This window comes from Peromyscus maniculatus, chromosome 3 (genome assembly GCF_049852395.1).
Source record: "Peromyscus maniculatus bairdii isolate BWxNUB_F1_BW_parent chromosome 3, HU_Pman_BW_mat_3.1, whole genome shotgun sequence".
NCBI classification, from domain to species: Eukaryota; Metazoa; Chordata; class Mammalia; order Rodentia; family Cricetidae; genus Peromyscus; species Peromyscus maniculatus.
The window spans coordinates 67,000,720-67,015,856 of record NC_134854.1 but is presented as its reverse complement, the minus strand read 5'-3'; the positions used below and the strand labels follow the sequence as shown (position 1 = coordinate 67,015,856).

The 15,137-nt window shown below is 47.0% G+C and overlaps 1 protein-coding gene across 3 annotated transcripts in view; it reads left to right on the top strand.

Moving 5' to 3' along the window:
- LOC121827954 (uncharacterized) overlaps positions 1 to 11,613 on the top strand; it is an 85,309-nt gene extending 73,696 nt beyond the window's left edge. The window contains exons 3-5 of one of the 3 annotated variants that reach the window (XM_076566013.1): positions 4,203 to 4,411; positions 5,141 to 5,189; positions 6,038 to 6,621. In XM_076566013.1, coding sequence (XP_076422128.1) covers positions 4,203 to 4,411; positions 5,141 to 5,189; positions 6,038 to 6,118 — 339 coding nt within the window. In that variant the 3' untranslated portion in view covers positions 6,119 to 6,621. Of the gene's footprint in view, positions 1 to 4,202; positions 4,412 to 5,140; positions 5,190 to 6,037; positions 6,622 to 7,572 lie in introns of those variants that run through there. The other 2 variants (XM_076566011.1, XM_076566014.1) reach the window with 2 other exon arrangements.
- The last annotated feature ends 3,524 nt before the right edge of the window (positions 11,614 to 15,137 follow it).

The window sequence follows — 15,137 nt, the reverse complement described above, 5'->3', positions numbered from 1 at the left end:
ACACTATGCACTGGGCAGTGGCAGAAAACCTGGGATTTCAGCTCAGCTCTACTCTGACCTCCTGCTCCACATAGAAAATCACAGTCATTCTGAGGAGGCACTGATAGTGGCCTGTGCACAAGTGGTTCTGAAGGGTGACAGGGTGACAGGGTGACAGCTGAGATGTGCCATGGATCTAGCCTAGGGTCAGGCTCAGTCAGTGTTGATTTTTACTGATGAGTTGTAGGACTCTAATTTGAGCAAATTTCATGCTGAGGGTTGAAGGAAGCATCCAGAAAGCATTGGTGAGTGTGTGATATGCTTCTGAGGATGTTGGGACAGAGCATATGTACAGGATGCCTCAATAGGAAATCATGGCCCTGAATGCCAAGAGAGTGAGTATTTTCACATAATACAGACCAATACAGTAAAAGAAAATTGTTTTAGATTTACTTTATGTGTGTACATGTTTCATCTGCATGTATGTATGTGCACCACACACATGCCTGGTGCCTGTGGAGGTCAGAAGAGGGTGTCAGGTCCCCTAGAGTCACCATTCAGTGTTTGGAATCAGGTCGCCTGCAAGAACAAGTGTTCTTAACTGCTGAGTCATCTCTCCAACTCCAGACAAAGACACTGGATTTTGGTCCCAGATGAAGTCCTAAGAGACACTGAAAGTATTTTTTTATATTTGTTTATTTATGTGCGCCTAAGTGTACATACCATGGATCACTTGTTGAGGTCAGAGGACAGCTTTTGGAAGTCAGTTCTACCACGTGAGTCCTGGGAGTTGAACTCAGGTCGTCAGGCTTAGGGGCAAGCACCTTTACCTGATCGTCTATCTTGTCAGCCTGAAGAGAAACTTCTAAAAGACATGAATCACAAGACTATATGTACAGTAGGAAATGATATAATCATAAAAATTTACTATTTAACCAAGAAGAATATCCTCCATGTAGCATGCTATAAATGGCCAAACACGTGATGCTGTCTTCATTGTATGACAAAGTTGTGTGTCTGGCAAAGTGTGCTTCTCTCTCCTCTGCCTCTGGTGGCTGCTCCGTCCCCACCCAGTCCAACCCTCATGGCTCCTCCATAAGAGCACTTGGTCCTCTCTATGCTCACCTTGAGCCTTCTGCTCTGTCCTTATGTGGTCTCACCTTGGCAGGATGTCAGACTCCGTCCAGAGGCTGGGTCCACTCTAGATGTGGGTGCGGGGAAAGGACTCAGGTCCTCACGCTTGCACAGCCAATGCTTTACCGACTGAGCCATCTCCACAGCCCTGTTTCCTGGGCTGGGATTACACTATAGGTGCAGGATAGGACTTCAGTACTGGGAAGGGGACCAGGACTCTTTGTACTCTTTTTGGTACTTACGGGGAGTCTATAATCGCTGCAAATGTAAAGATAAAACATGAAAATCTACCTGCTAATATTTTCTGCTGTGGATATCGCTCTGTATAAATAAAACACTGATTGGCCAGTAGCCAGACAGAAAGTATAGGCTGGACTAACAGAGAGGAGAGAAGAAAAGGAGAGGAAGGCAGCGGAGGAGACACCAGCTGCCATTCAGGGAGCATCATGTACAGGCAACAGGTAAAGCCACGGAACACGTGGCAACATATAGATGAACAGAAATGGGCTTAGTATGAGAGTAAGAGCTAGACAATGGTAGGCCTGAGCTAATGGCTGAGCAGTTTAAATAATATAAAAGTCTGTGTGTTTATTTTATAAGTGGGCTCCGGGACTAGCAGGGTTTGGCGGGAGCTGGAGAGAAATTCTCCAGCTATAATTTTCTACTTCTGAAAATAATTCACAACCATTATCCAGGAGTCATCTGGTTGTGGGTAGCGGAAGTTAATTAAACTTAATGTGTGCTAAAGGTTGGAAGTGGTGACATGGTTGTAGTACTGAACATCCAGGACCTTAAAGGTAGCTAGGCTTGGTGGGGTTGGGGCAGGAGGTAGTTGTATTAGTCAGGATTCACTAAAGAAACAAAACTGATAGAATGAATACACACATCTGCATCTATTGGGGGGTTCACTAGACTGACTTATAGGATGTCGCCGTCCAGGTAATGGCTTATGACAGAAAGGCCAAGAATCCTGTACTTGTTCAGTCCATGAGGCTAATGTCTCAGCAGTCCCAATCTGACACTGGAGTCCTGGAGGATTCCTGGAGAGCTGCTGGTCTCCAGTCTGTGTTGGAATCCCCAAAAGTAGGTTCTAATACAGATGGAGGAATGCCTCAGCAACAGGGTGGATGCACTTGCCAGCCAGGTACGGGCACACAGGCACAAGGCAGTTTCTTTTTTCCACGTCCTTTTATCTGGAGAATGCCATCAGAAGGTGCTGCCAGGTGTAGGGTGGGTCTTCCTGCTTCAAATAATGTGATCAAGAAGATCCCTCACAGGAATGCCCCGCAGTTTTGATTTAGTTGATTCTAGATATGGTCAAGCTGACCACCAAGATTAGCCAGCACAGTGGACTCTGGGTTGAGTCTCCTCTTTTTCCCCAGCCAAGCTGCCTTTTAGTTTTGGTTTGTTTGTGAGATTGATTTGCCAAAGCTGACAGAGATCCACAGTCCTGCTGGGGGTCTAGGATATGACATCTGGTTGGCCTAGTTGACCTTTGGTCTTTAGTTCAGTCAGTTATGGGCACTCGGCACAAACCTAGATCCTGGGCTACACTGTGATTTGGGGGTGGTTGTCAGAGAAAATAAGGAGTTGTGTGTTGACCACACACTGCCAAAAGTGGTTATTATAGAGAGCTATCAAAACACAGAAGAAAACAAAAATGAGCTAGACCCCAAACCAGATGTGCATTCATGAGGGTCTCAGCACCCACAATTGAGGTCATTTAAGTAATTTGAGGAAAGATCAATACTGAACTGTTTACAAGGGTGAGGGTGGGGAGTAGGGAGGGTGAGGCAGGACCTGGGCTTAGTGACATCAAGACGAAGTCTCAGAGAGTTGGCAGCAGGGATGGGGGGAGGGGAGCCACCGGGCTTCGTAGCGCCGAAAACCCAGTTAGGTCAAGGCCATCCATGAGGAAGGCATGGGAGGAATGAGTGCCCAACTTCACTGTCTTTTCCCAGTCCAGTTCCTGGTGTAGTTTCCACTGGTCCAAGCAACCGCAGGCTGGAAGTCAGGCTGCCTCCTGTTGGTTAGCTCACAAGGGCGGTATCCCAGATGCACAGCAAGCAGGGAGGAGGCAGAGAGCCGAACTGCAGAGCCAAACAATAAAGACCCAGTGCAGATGAATGTTCCCAGATACCACGGAGTCTTAGATTTCATCTCAGTTTCATGCTTACTTTCCCACTAGTCTAGTAGGCACCCATCTCTAGCATTGAACATTTTATTATGGACTATGGTGCTAAGCGATTGTATTACTAAGCAGGGGGTTGTATCTGGCTTATTTTTCTGATTCTGACTTTTTGTTTGTTTGTTGTTTAATTTATGTGCATTGTTATTTTGCCTGAATGTATGCCTGTATGAAGACGTTGGAGCCACTAGAACTTAAGTTACAGACAGTTGTGAACTGCCACGTGAGTGCTGGGAATTGAACCTGGGTCCTCTAACCGCTGAGCCATCTGTCCAGCCCCATTGCGTCTGGAACTTATTCAGTGGCCTTAGCGTTGGGAGTGGGTTCCCTAGACCAGCCACACACGCTCTTTATAGCACTCAGCACCTCGCCTTGCCCTTGTTGGTTCTCTGTGACTCCCTGCTAGACTTAGTCAACCGCATTCCTTGTTCTGTGGCCCCAGATCCTGGCAGTGTCTACAAGAGAGAAGGAACTCAATTAGTGTTTACTGGACAAAGAGAATGAACACATGAAGGAAGGAAGGAAGGAAGGAAGGGAGGGAGGGAGGGAGGGAGGAAGGAAGGAAGGAAGGAAGGAAGGAAGGAAGGAAGGAAGGAAGGAAGGAAGAAAGGAAGGAAGGAAGGAAGGAGGAAAGGATGGGTATTAGCACTACCCGGAATTTCCCTCCCATTTGATGACTGTCTAATGTGCTGAATAACTTTCGGAACACAGCCGTCCTACCTGGTGGTGAGCTTCAAGCTTCATGGGAAAGGGTTGGGTCTCACATGGACAGACTTGACTTTGACTCCAGTACTTCCCGGGTTTCAAGACCAAGTCATTTGGCAGTTCTGCTGTCAGTTTGCTTTGTCCACGACGGGGACCCGGGAGCTGATGGGTTTTCTCGGCCCTTCTAACCCCACAGCTCTGCCGCTGCCGCTCTCCTCCTCCAGCAGCTGCGTCATCTGAGGCTCTGCTGGGCAGCTGCTCGGAAGTGCATGGGCATCACAGCCTCCATCAGGGCACTTCTGAATCTGCGGTGGGAGGAAACCCAAGGAAGCAGGGAGCTGGGACTGACCCAGGACTCCCCTTTGCCAAGGCAAACATGTTTGTCAGCTCCACTGAATTCTCCAGGTGCGTTGTTCAATATTTAACAAATCCATCCTTGGAAACCCCTTGATTCACCTGGAAGAGTTGTACCCTGTGAAAGATTTCTCTCTCTTCTTTAGTTTTTCTTTTGTTTTTCTTTATGTGTATTATGTGTGCGCCTCTTTGTTAGTATGGACACAGTTGTGGGGGTAATGAGAGGCCAAAAGATACTGTCTGATCCCTGACATGGGGACTGTGACCCAAACTCGGGTTTTCTGAAAGAGTAGCAAGTGCTCTTTTTTTTTTCTCTCTTCGAGACAGGGTTTCTCTGTGTAGTTTTGGAGCCTGTCTTGGATCTCACTCTGTAGCCCAGGTTGGCCTCAAACTCACAGAGATCTGCCTGGCTCTGCCTCCCAAGTCCTGGGGTTAAAGGCGGTGTGCGCCGCCACCACCCGGCTGGCAGGTGTTCTTAACTTAAGAGTGTTTCGCCATTTCTCCAGCTTTCCTCCCTGCTTTAAAGACAGGGTCTTGCGTAACACGGGCTAGCCGCAATTCAGTATGTAGCCAAGCATGACCTTGAACCTGCGTTCCTCAGGATTCCATCTCCAGAGTGCTGAGGTGGCAGGCATGCCCCCCTGTGCAAATGTGCTCCTAGCCTCCAGTGGGGAGGCGAGGGTGCGTTTGTGATGACAAATAGTGGATTGTGAAGACCCCCCTTCTTTCATTAATGTTCCTTTGTTCCTTCTCCCATTCCCATCTCAAATTGAACTTGAGGCCTCCAAGGGAGAGACCTTTCCTGTTGGTGCTGCCTCCAGGTCGCATGGTATGTGCCGGGGCCCCATCTCCCAGACAGGTGCAGAGCTCTGGCCCCTTTCCCCTGGCTGGTGTCCTCTTGGGAGGTGGTTTGGCTGTGCCGTGTGCTGCTCCCTGCTTGGCTTGGGGACCCCTCGGTACATCAGGCCTCTGGGAGTGTGGCAAGTCAGGAAGGTGGTCAGGCAGGCTTCCCTGCAGTTCCTGGGCCTCTGCGATCTCAGCTCCTCAAGTGGCGGTGGCGGCAAATGCTTTCTTTCCTTTGCCTCCTGCGCCCTGTCTCAGAAGGGAACCAGAGGTTTTCAGCACAAGTACAGCTCTCAGGAGGATGTGTGGCCACCTTGGCCTCATAGTTCCTTTGCCTCCTCTGTTCTGCCCACCAGGTCACTGGCTCACATGGCTGAATTCTAGGCTGTGACAGTCGAACACTGTTTCCCTCTCAAGCCTCCATTCCGCACTCAGCCCAGCCGCTGCCTTTGTCTTCTTAGCTCTGTGCTCTATATGCCTCCTGCCAGCAGCTGTCCTACTTAGGAGACTGCTCATCCCTTCAGTGCATGTGTCCCTTTCCCAGCACCCCCACTGCCAATCCTGGCCCTGCTCACCTAGCTTTCATTCGTACTGCTCCTTGTGACCCCCTGAACCCCTTGTTTCCTCTCTCTCTGTGGAAGAACACCAGCAATGTTTGTCCTAAACATCCCCCCAGGAGGCAGGGGCAGGCTGGGTGGAGCTAAAGACTCCCCTTCCAAGTCCATCTCCTGTGGCATCCATGGGCTAAGTGCCTGCCACGATCACCCCAGAGTACCTCTGCCTCTCTCTAAATCTCCCCCTCCATAGCTGCTGTCTCACCTCCCCCATTTCCAGGTCTCCGCTGTGACAGACCCTCTATCAAAGAGAACCTGTTGTCTTCACCTTGACTCTACCACGGGGAGTTCTTCCTATTAGTGCCTGTCGTCTCTGCCCCACGTGAAGCCAGCTACTCTCCTGGTATGCAGAGTGCCAGCCTGCATCCACCCCGGATCACTGCGGTGGCCCGGCCTGCCTTCTCTCCCAGTGTCAGCCTCAGCCCCTCTGAGATGCTCGGCTGTCTTTCTTAGACACACACCTGTGGTATTGTGTTCCCCGAAATATTATGAATGTTAAAAACTTATCTGGGGTCAGAGACAGAGCAGCCACAATATTAAACATTGAGGATAGGCAGTGGTAGCACACGCCTTTAATCCTAGCATTCCAGAGGCAGAAATCCATGTATTCAAGGATACAGCCAGGCATGGTGACTCATCACACCTTTAATCCCAGAAAGCCAGCCTTTAACCCCAGGGAGTGATGGTAGAAAGCAGAAAAGTATATAAGGTGTGAGGACCAGAAACTAGAAGCATTTGGGCTGGTTAAGCATTTGACTGGTTTTCAGACTTTCAAGCATCAGTTCAGCTGAGAGCCATTGGGATGAGGACACAGAAGCTTCCAGTCAGGAAACAAGACCAGCTGAGAAGTTGGCCAGGTGAGGTTAGCTGTGGCTTGTTCTGGTTCTCTGATCTTCCAGTTCACGCCAATACCTGGCTGGGGTTTGATTTTATTAATAAGAACTTTTAAGATTCCTGCTACCAGCACCTCAGAACCTTTAATCCTGACTTTGACCGCGTGCCCCACTCTACCCTCAAGATTCGGGGAGACAGTGTCTGGATTTGCTGGTTAAATTTCCTGCTGTCCCGTGCTGTCTTCAGCCTGAGCCGATCGCACCTTTGCTCCACCAGGTAGTGGCTCTTGTGCTGTTGTGACGAACACTTGACAGGAAGAGCTCAGGGAGGAAAGGCTCACTCAGGCTTGTGGCCTCCCCGGGTTCAGGCTTGGCTGTTTGGCCGCCTGCGTTTGAGGCGAACATCGTGGAGGCATGGCAGGCAGGCGGGGAGCAGAGAGAGAGGACGCCCGCTGTAGGCAGTGCCCCCCTTCCCTGCTTATCCTCACCTGTGGGATGGTCCACCACGTTCAGAGCAGGTCTCTCCCACTTCAGTTACTCCTCTCTAGAAACACCCTCACAGAAACCCCCGGGTGTGCTACACTAATCGCCTAGGAGCATCTCAAGTCGATCATGCTGGCCATCAAGATTAACCACCACAGACTCTAAGGCCACCTAGTATCTTGCTGTTTCCAATCCAAAAGGTCATTATACCCTCATCCCTGTTCATCAGCTGCATGCAACATAATGAGCGTTCTTTGCTTAAAACAATGCTTCTCAAAACACAAACAAACAAACAAAAAACCAAGGGGATGGCACCTGACCAGTGACACATATGTATGCACACACATAAACTCATGCATTAGAACATGATATGATAAGATATGATAAATTTAAACAAATAAAAACAAGCATGGTAACTAGTGTGCTTTTTACTTACCAGGTTTCTTCTACACCCTTTCCCTGGAGAACTATATGAGTTTAACGTGTCCCTCCAAGATTCATGTCCACCATGAAGCAGAGCCTTTGTAATTTTGATCAAGTAAAAGGGGGTTACACTGGACTCACATGGGCCTAATCCCATGGCTGGTGAGGGAGGGTGACTTGGATACAGGCACAGGGCAGAATGCCCGTGGCAATGGAGGCAGAGACTCGAGAGATACAGCCATGAGCCTAGGAATTCAGTGCTGCAGAAGATGGACCAGACGCTGGAGAGGCGAGGAAGGATTCGGAGGGAGCGTGGTCCTCCTGACCATGTACTTTGGACTTCTGGCTCCGGAACAGAGAGAGAACCTATCTGCTGTTGGAAGCAACCTGGCTTGTTTCAGCAGCCCTGGGAAACTCATGACCTCGCCTCCTGCCTCTGCTTTGCAGCTTCTGAGGATGGGTTGCTCCAGTCCACTGCTGGCAGTTTCCAAACCTCCCACTGCTACCCACCTACTAAATAAAACCCAGAGTGAGTCAAGTTCTCTCACCCCTTAGCTATACCATGGTCAGTGCTAGAACTTTTCTCTAGAATTTCCTCCCGGCTCACGTCCTGAATCGGAGCTTCTGCTCCAACCTCTGATTCTAGCACATCTCCCTGCACCTGCTCTGTGATGATGCTACAGAGGAAACCAGATCGGATCTTTCCTAACATACTTGGGTTGTGGGTGGACCCTGCGCTGCTACGTACTGTCCTCACTGCCACCAGGCCGACTTTCCCGACCTTTGTCATGGCTGCTGTCTGTGTTCTTTGTTCTGCTTCCAATGTTTCCCTCGGCCACTGCAGACTCCTTCCTCATCACTCTGGCCTCTCCAGACAGGCCCTTCCCTATTTGCGCAGGTCAGCAGCCCTCCTGCTCTGCAGCGGCTCATTTTCTTCAGAATCCCATCTGCATCAAAATAATCTTTACTTGTTTATTTGCCATATCTCAGTTTCTCTTCTTGAATGTTCTTCCCCATGGAATCTCCACCCTGTAGAATAGGGCCTGGGCACCACCAGCTAGAAAGTGTTCAATAATTCATCTGTCTGCTAATGGACACTGCTTGGAGCCCATTAGAAATACGTAGAGTGGAGCCAGACTTACCCCTTAAGTACATGGGCAGGTCTGCTCAAGTGGGAAAGAGAAGATAATAACCCATACCTCTGGTTTCTCTGGACCTTGGCTTTGAAAAGCAATGCATCCTTTCAGAGACCCATGGCTGCAGCAGGCCTCAGGGCCATGAACAGTCAAGGGCTTGACCCCTGTGCGTGATGGCCAATCACTCATAGTAGGCCAGTTACACCTCTTCCACCAACATCTCAAAGCTAGACACAGAACTCAACAATGAGAGTTCTTGCCCTGCAAACACATCATCTCTCAGGTGGAGCAGAGCAAGGCCATTATCTAGAATTCTCAAGGGGGCTGACATTCACACAGCCCATTGATCTACCAAAGGTGGTCAGGTCTAGGGAAAACAAACACAGAGATCCATTAGTGGAGACTGCGACCTCGGGCCAGTTCCCAGGTTTGCTGCTGATTTCCTGTTTTCTTCTAAAGGTCACTCGGTATGCTCTTGTTTTTCTGCATTGCAATGGTGCAGGAGCAAATGAGGCTGCCTGGAAGAGTCCTGCTTACTTATAACCATAGGATGTGGGTTCCTCCCCTTGCATGGCGTCATTAAAGATACCAGCATCGTAAGGAGCGTGATAGAGAAGGAGAAACTGAGCTAGGGAGGTGCTTTAGTGAGTAAAAATTCTCGGCTAAGCATAGAGATCTGAGTTCAAATCCCTTGCCCCCATGTAGAAAGCTGGGAGTCACTTCATGCCTATAACACTAGCATTAGGGGTGGGGTAAAGACAGGAGGACAGCTAGAGCTTCCTGACTGCTAGCCCAGCTAGTTTCAGTGAGATACCCTGTCTTAAGGGGAGAAGGGACACCCAGTATCCTCCTCTGGCCTCTCTTCTGCATGGCTGCACATGCTTGCATGCACACACCTGTGCATGTACTACACATTCACATACTCACACACATGCATGAGAGAGAGAAGGGGAAACGGTACCAAACATCAGCAACCTCTGGCTGAGATGTCTTGTGGGTGCAAGAATGATTTCTGTCATTCTCAAGAGTTTGGGGGCAGGGGGGGGGCGGGGGAGTCAGGCCTCAGGACTATCACAGAGCCTTCTTGGTTCTTGGCTCCTGGCATCATGTCTGTGGCTTCCAGCCCTTTCCGCTTAGCTTTGCTGCTTGCTTTTCTCTGTTTCCTGACATCCCTCCCTTTCATTCCACACTCCCGAGCTGCTCCTTGCTGCCTGGGCTTCTGGTGATGCCCACAGTGTCTTCCTCCCATAGGTTCTCAGGGCACCACCACGTTAATATTCCTAGCCGACTCTGAAGCCTGCTCCCCTTCTTTAGACCCCTCTACTTCCTGCTGCTCAATGACTACAATCCAGACGCCCTAGAGATGACCATAATTCGGAGGCAGACTTTTCCTGCCTTATCATTTCCTGCTCTCCCCTTCAGACACCCGTCTGCCTTTTCCACACCACTTCTCCTGTGTTTGCCCTTCACTCTTCTCAGTGACCCTCCTCAGTTCTACATGAGTGCCATTGCCCCAGTCTGTTCTTCAAGATCCTGGGAACCTCCACCGTACAATCTTAACCCCTAACGTGCCCAGAGTGCCACTGTTCTTTCGTGGTCCAGCAGAGGCTGCTCTGTCTCCAGTGGCTGTTATGTGTGCACATGTGTTTTCTCTCCAGTGATGCCACACCACTGCTCTTCAAAAGGTGACACAGTGTGTAACTTGTATGCCACCAATTCTAAGACAGACTCCCTTGAGTATTTTAACAACTTTGACACCAGGATGCATCTTAAATCCACTGTGTTCCCTAGGACCACCGACAGCAATGTCTCACATCTGAGGAGAAGGCACACCTCTTCTCACAGCTTTTGCTCCCAGGCCCTGAACATTACGTTTTGCTGGTGGTCTGTCTGATATGCCTTCAGCTGACCTGTATGGAAAGAAGCCAGCGGTGGTCCACACTTTCTCAATGTGACTTCTACACAACCACCCCAGCTTCAAATCCAAGTGTGTGAGGGGAGAAGGGAGTTGAGATCTGACTGGCTGCTCTTCAGCCCCTTCACATCCACCAAAGCCCCCAGGCCACATACATGCCAGGGAAGAAGGTCACAGAAGGAATGACTGTGCTGTCCTGTGGGGACATGTGTCACAGCAGGTAAAAGCAGGTTCACAGCTAAGAGCCATTGGTTAGAGACATTTGAAGGCACAGGCTCCAAAGTCATTAAGATGTCGGTATGTCCAGAAGGCATGAGGAATGCACTGGCAAGACATGGCACATAATTGCCTGGACAGACAGACTTCTGTGTGCTGAGCCTTTGGGGCAGGTCAACAAGGCCTGGCCTGGGCCAGTCTGCTAGGCACACGGGTATTAGAAGAGTCCTGTTGTCATAAGAGGGAATTCCAAGAAGGCAAGTCCAGGAGGGAAAGGAGCTGAAGAAGAAAATGTCCCCGTGGAGGGCCACATGGGAGAGAAAGCCAGCATCTGTCCTGCCCCACAAATAAAGGTCATAGTCCTGTCCTGTTGTATCCCTGACTCACCTGATGGAGCTTTCCTGAGCCAGGGCTGCCAGCAGTGTGTCCTGGCAAACTTTTTTTAAATGTTACTAGTATTTTTTTGAACATTTTGTTGAAAATAGATTTTTTTTCTCGCATAATACATCCTGATTAGTTTCCCTCCTCTACTCCTCCAGTTCTACCCCACCTCCCCTCACATCTGGATCCACCCCCTTTCTGTCTCATTAAGAAGCAGACTTCTAAGGGGTAATATTAAAATATAATATAAAATAATAAGACAAAACAAAAACTAGCACATTGGAATAGGACAAAACAAACAGAAGGAAAAGAGCCCAAGAGAAGGCAAAAGAAACAGAGAGACACTCATTAGCACACTCAGGAATCCTGTCGGAACACTAAACTGAAAGGAAATATGTACTCAAAGGACCTGCGGGGTAAAAAAGAGAGAAGAAAAATATATAAATGAAAAAAATAAAAAATAAGATAAAATTTAAAAAGAAAAACCGTGACATGACATTATGAGACAAGGAACCTCCAAAAATGCAGTCAAGTTCATTTTCTGCTGACTATCTACTGCTGGGCATGCAACCTACCCTTACAAGTAGTTTATTTCCGTATTGAGACTTCCGTGGAGAAAACTACATTTTCATTTGCAGGTGGTTATCAATTGGAGAGAGCTTCTGGTTAGGGATGGGGGCATATGCCCACTTCTCCTTTGAGCTCTAGGACCCCATCCGATGTAGACCCATGCAGGCCCTGTGCATGCTGTCTGAGTCTCTGTGAGTTCATATGGGCATGGATGATGTTGATTCAGTGCAGTGATTTTCAACCTTCCTAATGCTGCAACACTTTAATACAGTTCCTCATGTTGTGGTGACCCCCAACCATAAATTATTTTCATTGCTATTTCATAACTGTAATTCTGCTACTGTTATAAATCATAATGTAAATATTTTTGGAGACAGATGTTTTTCAATGGGGTCATGACCCACAGGTTGAGAACTACTTATTTAGAAGGCCTTTTTTCCCCCTTGGTGTTCTTCTCCCTTCTGCCTCTTATATTCTTTCTGCCTCCTCTTCCACAGGGTTCCGTGAGCCTTGAGGGGAGGGATTTGATGGAGATATCCCATTATGGCTGAGTTTTCCAAGGTCTCTTACTCTCTGCATAGTGTCTGACTGTGAGTCTCTGTATTTGTTCCCAGCTGCTGCAGGAGGAAGCTTCTCTGCTGATGGCTGAGCAAAGCACTGGTCTATGAGTATAATAGAATGTTGTTAACGTCATTTTATGGCTACCTTTTTTTAAAGAACAGTAGTATTTACTACTAGGTCCCTGGGCTATTTAGTCTTAGGTTCTTGGTCATTCAAGCAGTGTTGGGTATGGGTTCCGTTTGTGGAGTGGCCCTTAGGTCAAATCAGATACTCATTGATTACTCCCACAAGCTTTGTGCCACCATAATACTAGCATATCTTGAAGGCAGGACACCACTGTAGATCAAAGGTTTTGTGGCGGGGTTGGTGTTTACATTTCTCTTTTGGTAGCATGCAGAGTATCTTCCTGTACCAGATGCTAACTGGTATAGGTGAAGTCTCTTTTGTAGGCACCAGCTTGACATCTCCATGTTCACTGAGTTGTGTAGGTGTTGTCTTCAGCAATGGGGCCTTGCTGTCAGTTTATGGAGAGCAACCTATAATCTTGGCAACAACCCTGGGTGTAGGTGGATTTTTTCTGTCCCTCCTGCCATCTCCCAAATCATGACACGGAGACTTTTTATTATTTATGAAATCTCAGCCAATAGCGTAGGCTTGTTACTAACTAGCTGCTACAATTTAAATTAACGCATTTCTATTAATTTGCCTTTTGTTTCATGGCTGTATTAACCCTTACAATGTGCTACCCATACTGCTTCCTCAGTCCTGGTGTCTCCTCACAACTCCACCCTCCTTCCTCCCAAGCATTCTCTTTGACCCCAAAATCTGCCTAGCTATTGGCCATTCAGCTTTTTATTAAACCAATCTGAGTGACACATATTCACAGTGTACAAAAAGATTATTTCACGATACCTGGGTTGTTTGAGTGTCCCCATGTTATCCCTTTGGCCAACATCTCAATTAAATGTAACCCAATCTTGGTACTGGAAGCTTCATCTGGTGACAAGAGATGGCTAGTTGGGGCTTTGTCTCCCCCCTTATTTGGTGATTTTATTTAGATTGCCTTCATCTGTGTATATATTTTAGGAAACTTATTTTGTACTAGGTTTCTATAATACCTCTCAAATAGCCCTTATTTTAAAATAGCTCTCTCTCTCTCTCTCTCTGTATTCCCTCCTTTACCCCTCTCTTCCTTCCCTCTCTCCATTTGATCCTCTTATTCTAGCCCCCTTCTCCATCCACCATAACTATCTATTCTATTTCCCTTTTCTAGGGAGATTGATCTGTCTCTACCCACCCCCCCACCACCACCAGACCCTTATTCTCTACTTAACCTCTGTGACTCTACAGATTGTAGCTTGGTTATCATTGACTTAACAGCTAATATCCACATTAAGTTAAAAAATACAATATTTGTCTTTCTAGGTCTGGGTTAACTCATTCAGGATGTTTTTTTCTAGTTCTATCCATCTACCTGGGAATTTCATAATTTTGTTTTAAACAGCTAAGTAATACTCCATTGTGTAAATGTACTACATTTTCTGTATCAATTCACCTGTTAAGGGACATCTGAGTCATTTCCAATCTCTGACTACTATGAATAGACCAGCAGTGAACTTAGTTGAGTAAGTATGTGGTAAGTTGAGTAAGTATCTCTGTGGTATGATGAAGCATCCTTTGGGTATATATCCAACAGTGTTATAGCTGGGTCTTGAGGTGGATCTGTTCCTATCTTCCTGAGGAACTGCCACACTGATTTCCATCATGGCATTCCAAGTTTGTACTCCCATCCACAATAGATTAGTGTTCCCCTTATTTTATTGATCTTATCCATCCTGACAGTTGTAAGATGAAATCTTAAAGTCATTTTTATTTGCATTTCATGGATGACTAAGGATGTTGAAGATTTCTTTAAGTGTTTCTCAGCCATTTGAGTTCCCTCTTTTGAGAATTCTCCATTTAGATCTGTATCCCATTTTTAGTTAGATTGTTTTATTGATACATAGTTTTTTTGAGATCTTTATATATTTTGGATATTAGCCCTCTATCAGATTTGTAGTTGGTAAAAATCCTTTTCCATTCTGTAGCATGCCACTTTGTCTGAATGATGGTGTCCATTGCCATACAGAAGTTTTACAATTTTATGTGATCCCATTTATAAATTGTTGATCTTAGTGCCTGTGCTAACAGTATTCTGTTAAGAAAGTCTTTTCCTGTGACAATGAGTTCAAGTCTATTCCCCACTTTCTCTTCTGTCAGGTTCAAGGTATTTGGTTTTATGTTGAGGTCTTTGATCCATTTGGAGTTGAGTTTTGGGCAGGGTGATAAGCATGGATCTAATTTGGATTCTTTTACAAACAGCTCTCCTGTTTGCCTAGTATCATTTGTTGAAGATGCTGTCTTCTTCCCAGTGTGTATTTCTGGCTTCTTTATCAAAATTCAGGTGTTCATAGGTGTGTGGATCTGTGGCTGAGTCTTCGGTTCGATTCCATTGATCAAGTTGTCTGTTTTTGTGCCAATACCATGGGGTTTTTATTACTTGAAATCAGGGATGATGATGCCTCCAGCAGTTCATTTATTATTTTGGTTTTTTTTTTTTTTTTTTTTTTTTTTAGCTATCCTAGGTTTTTTGTATTTCTATGGGAAGCTGAAAATTATTCTTTCAAGATCTGTGAAGAATTGTGTTGAAATTTTGATGGGGATTGCATTGAGTCTGTAGATTATTTTTGGTAGAATGGCTATTTTTACTATATAAATCCTACCAATCCATGAGGATGGGAGATCTTTCCATCTTCTGATATT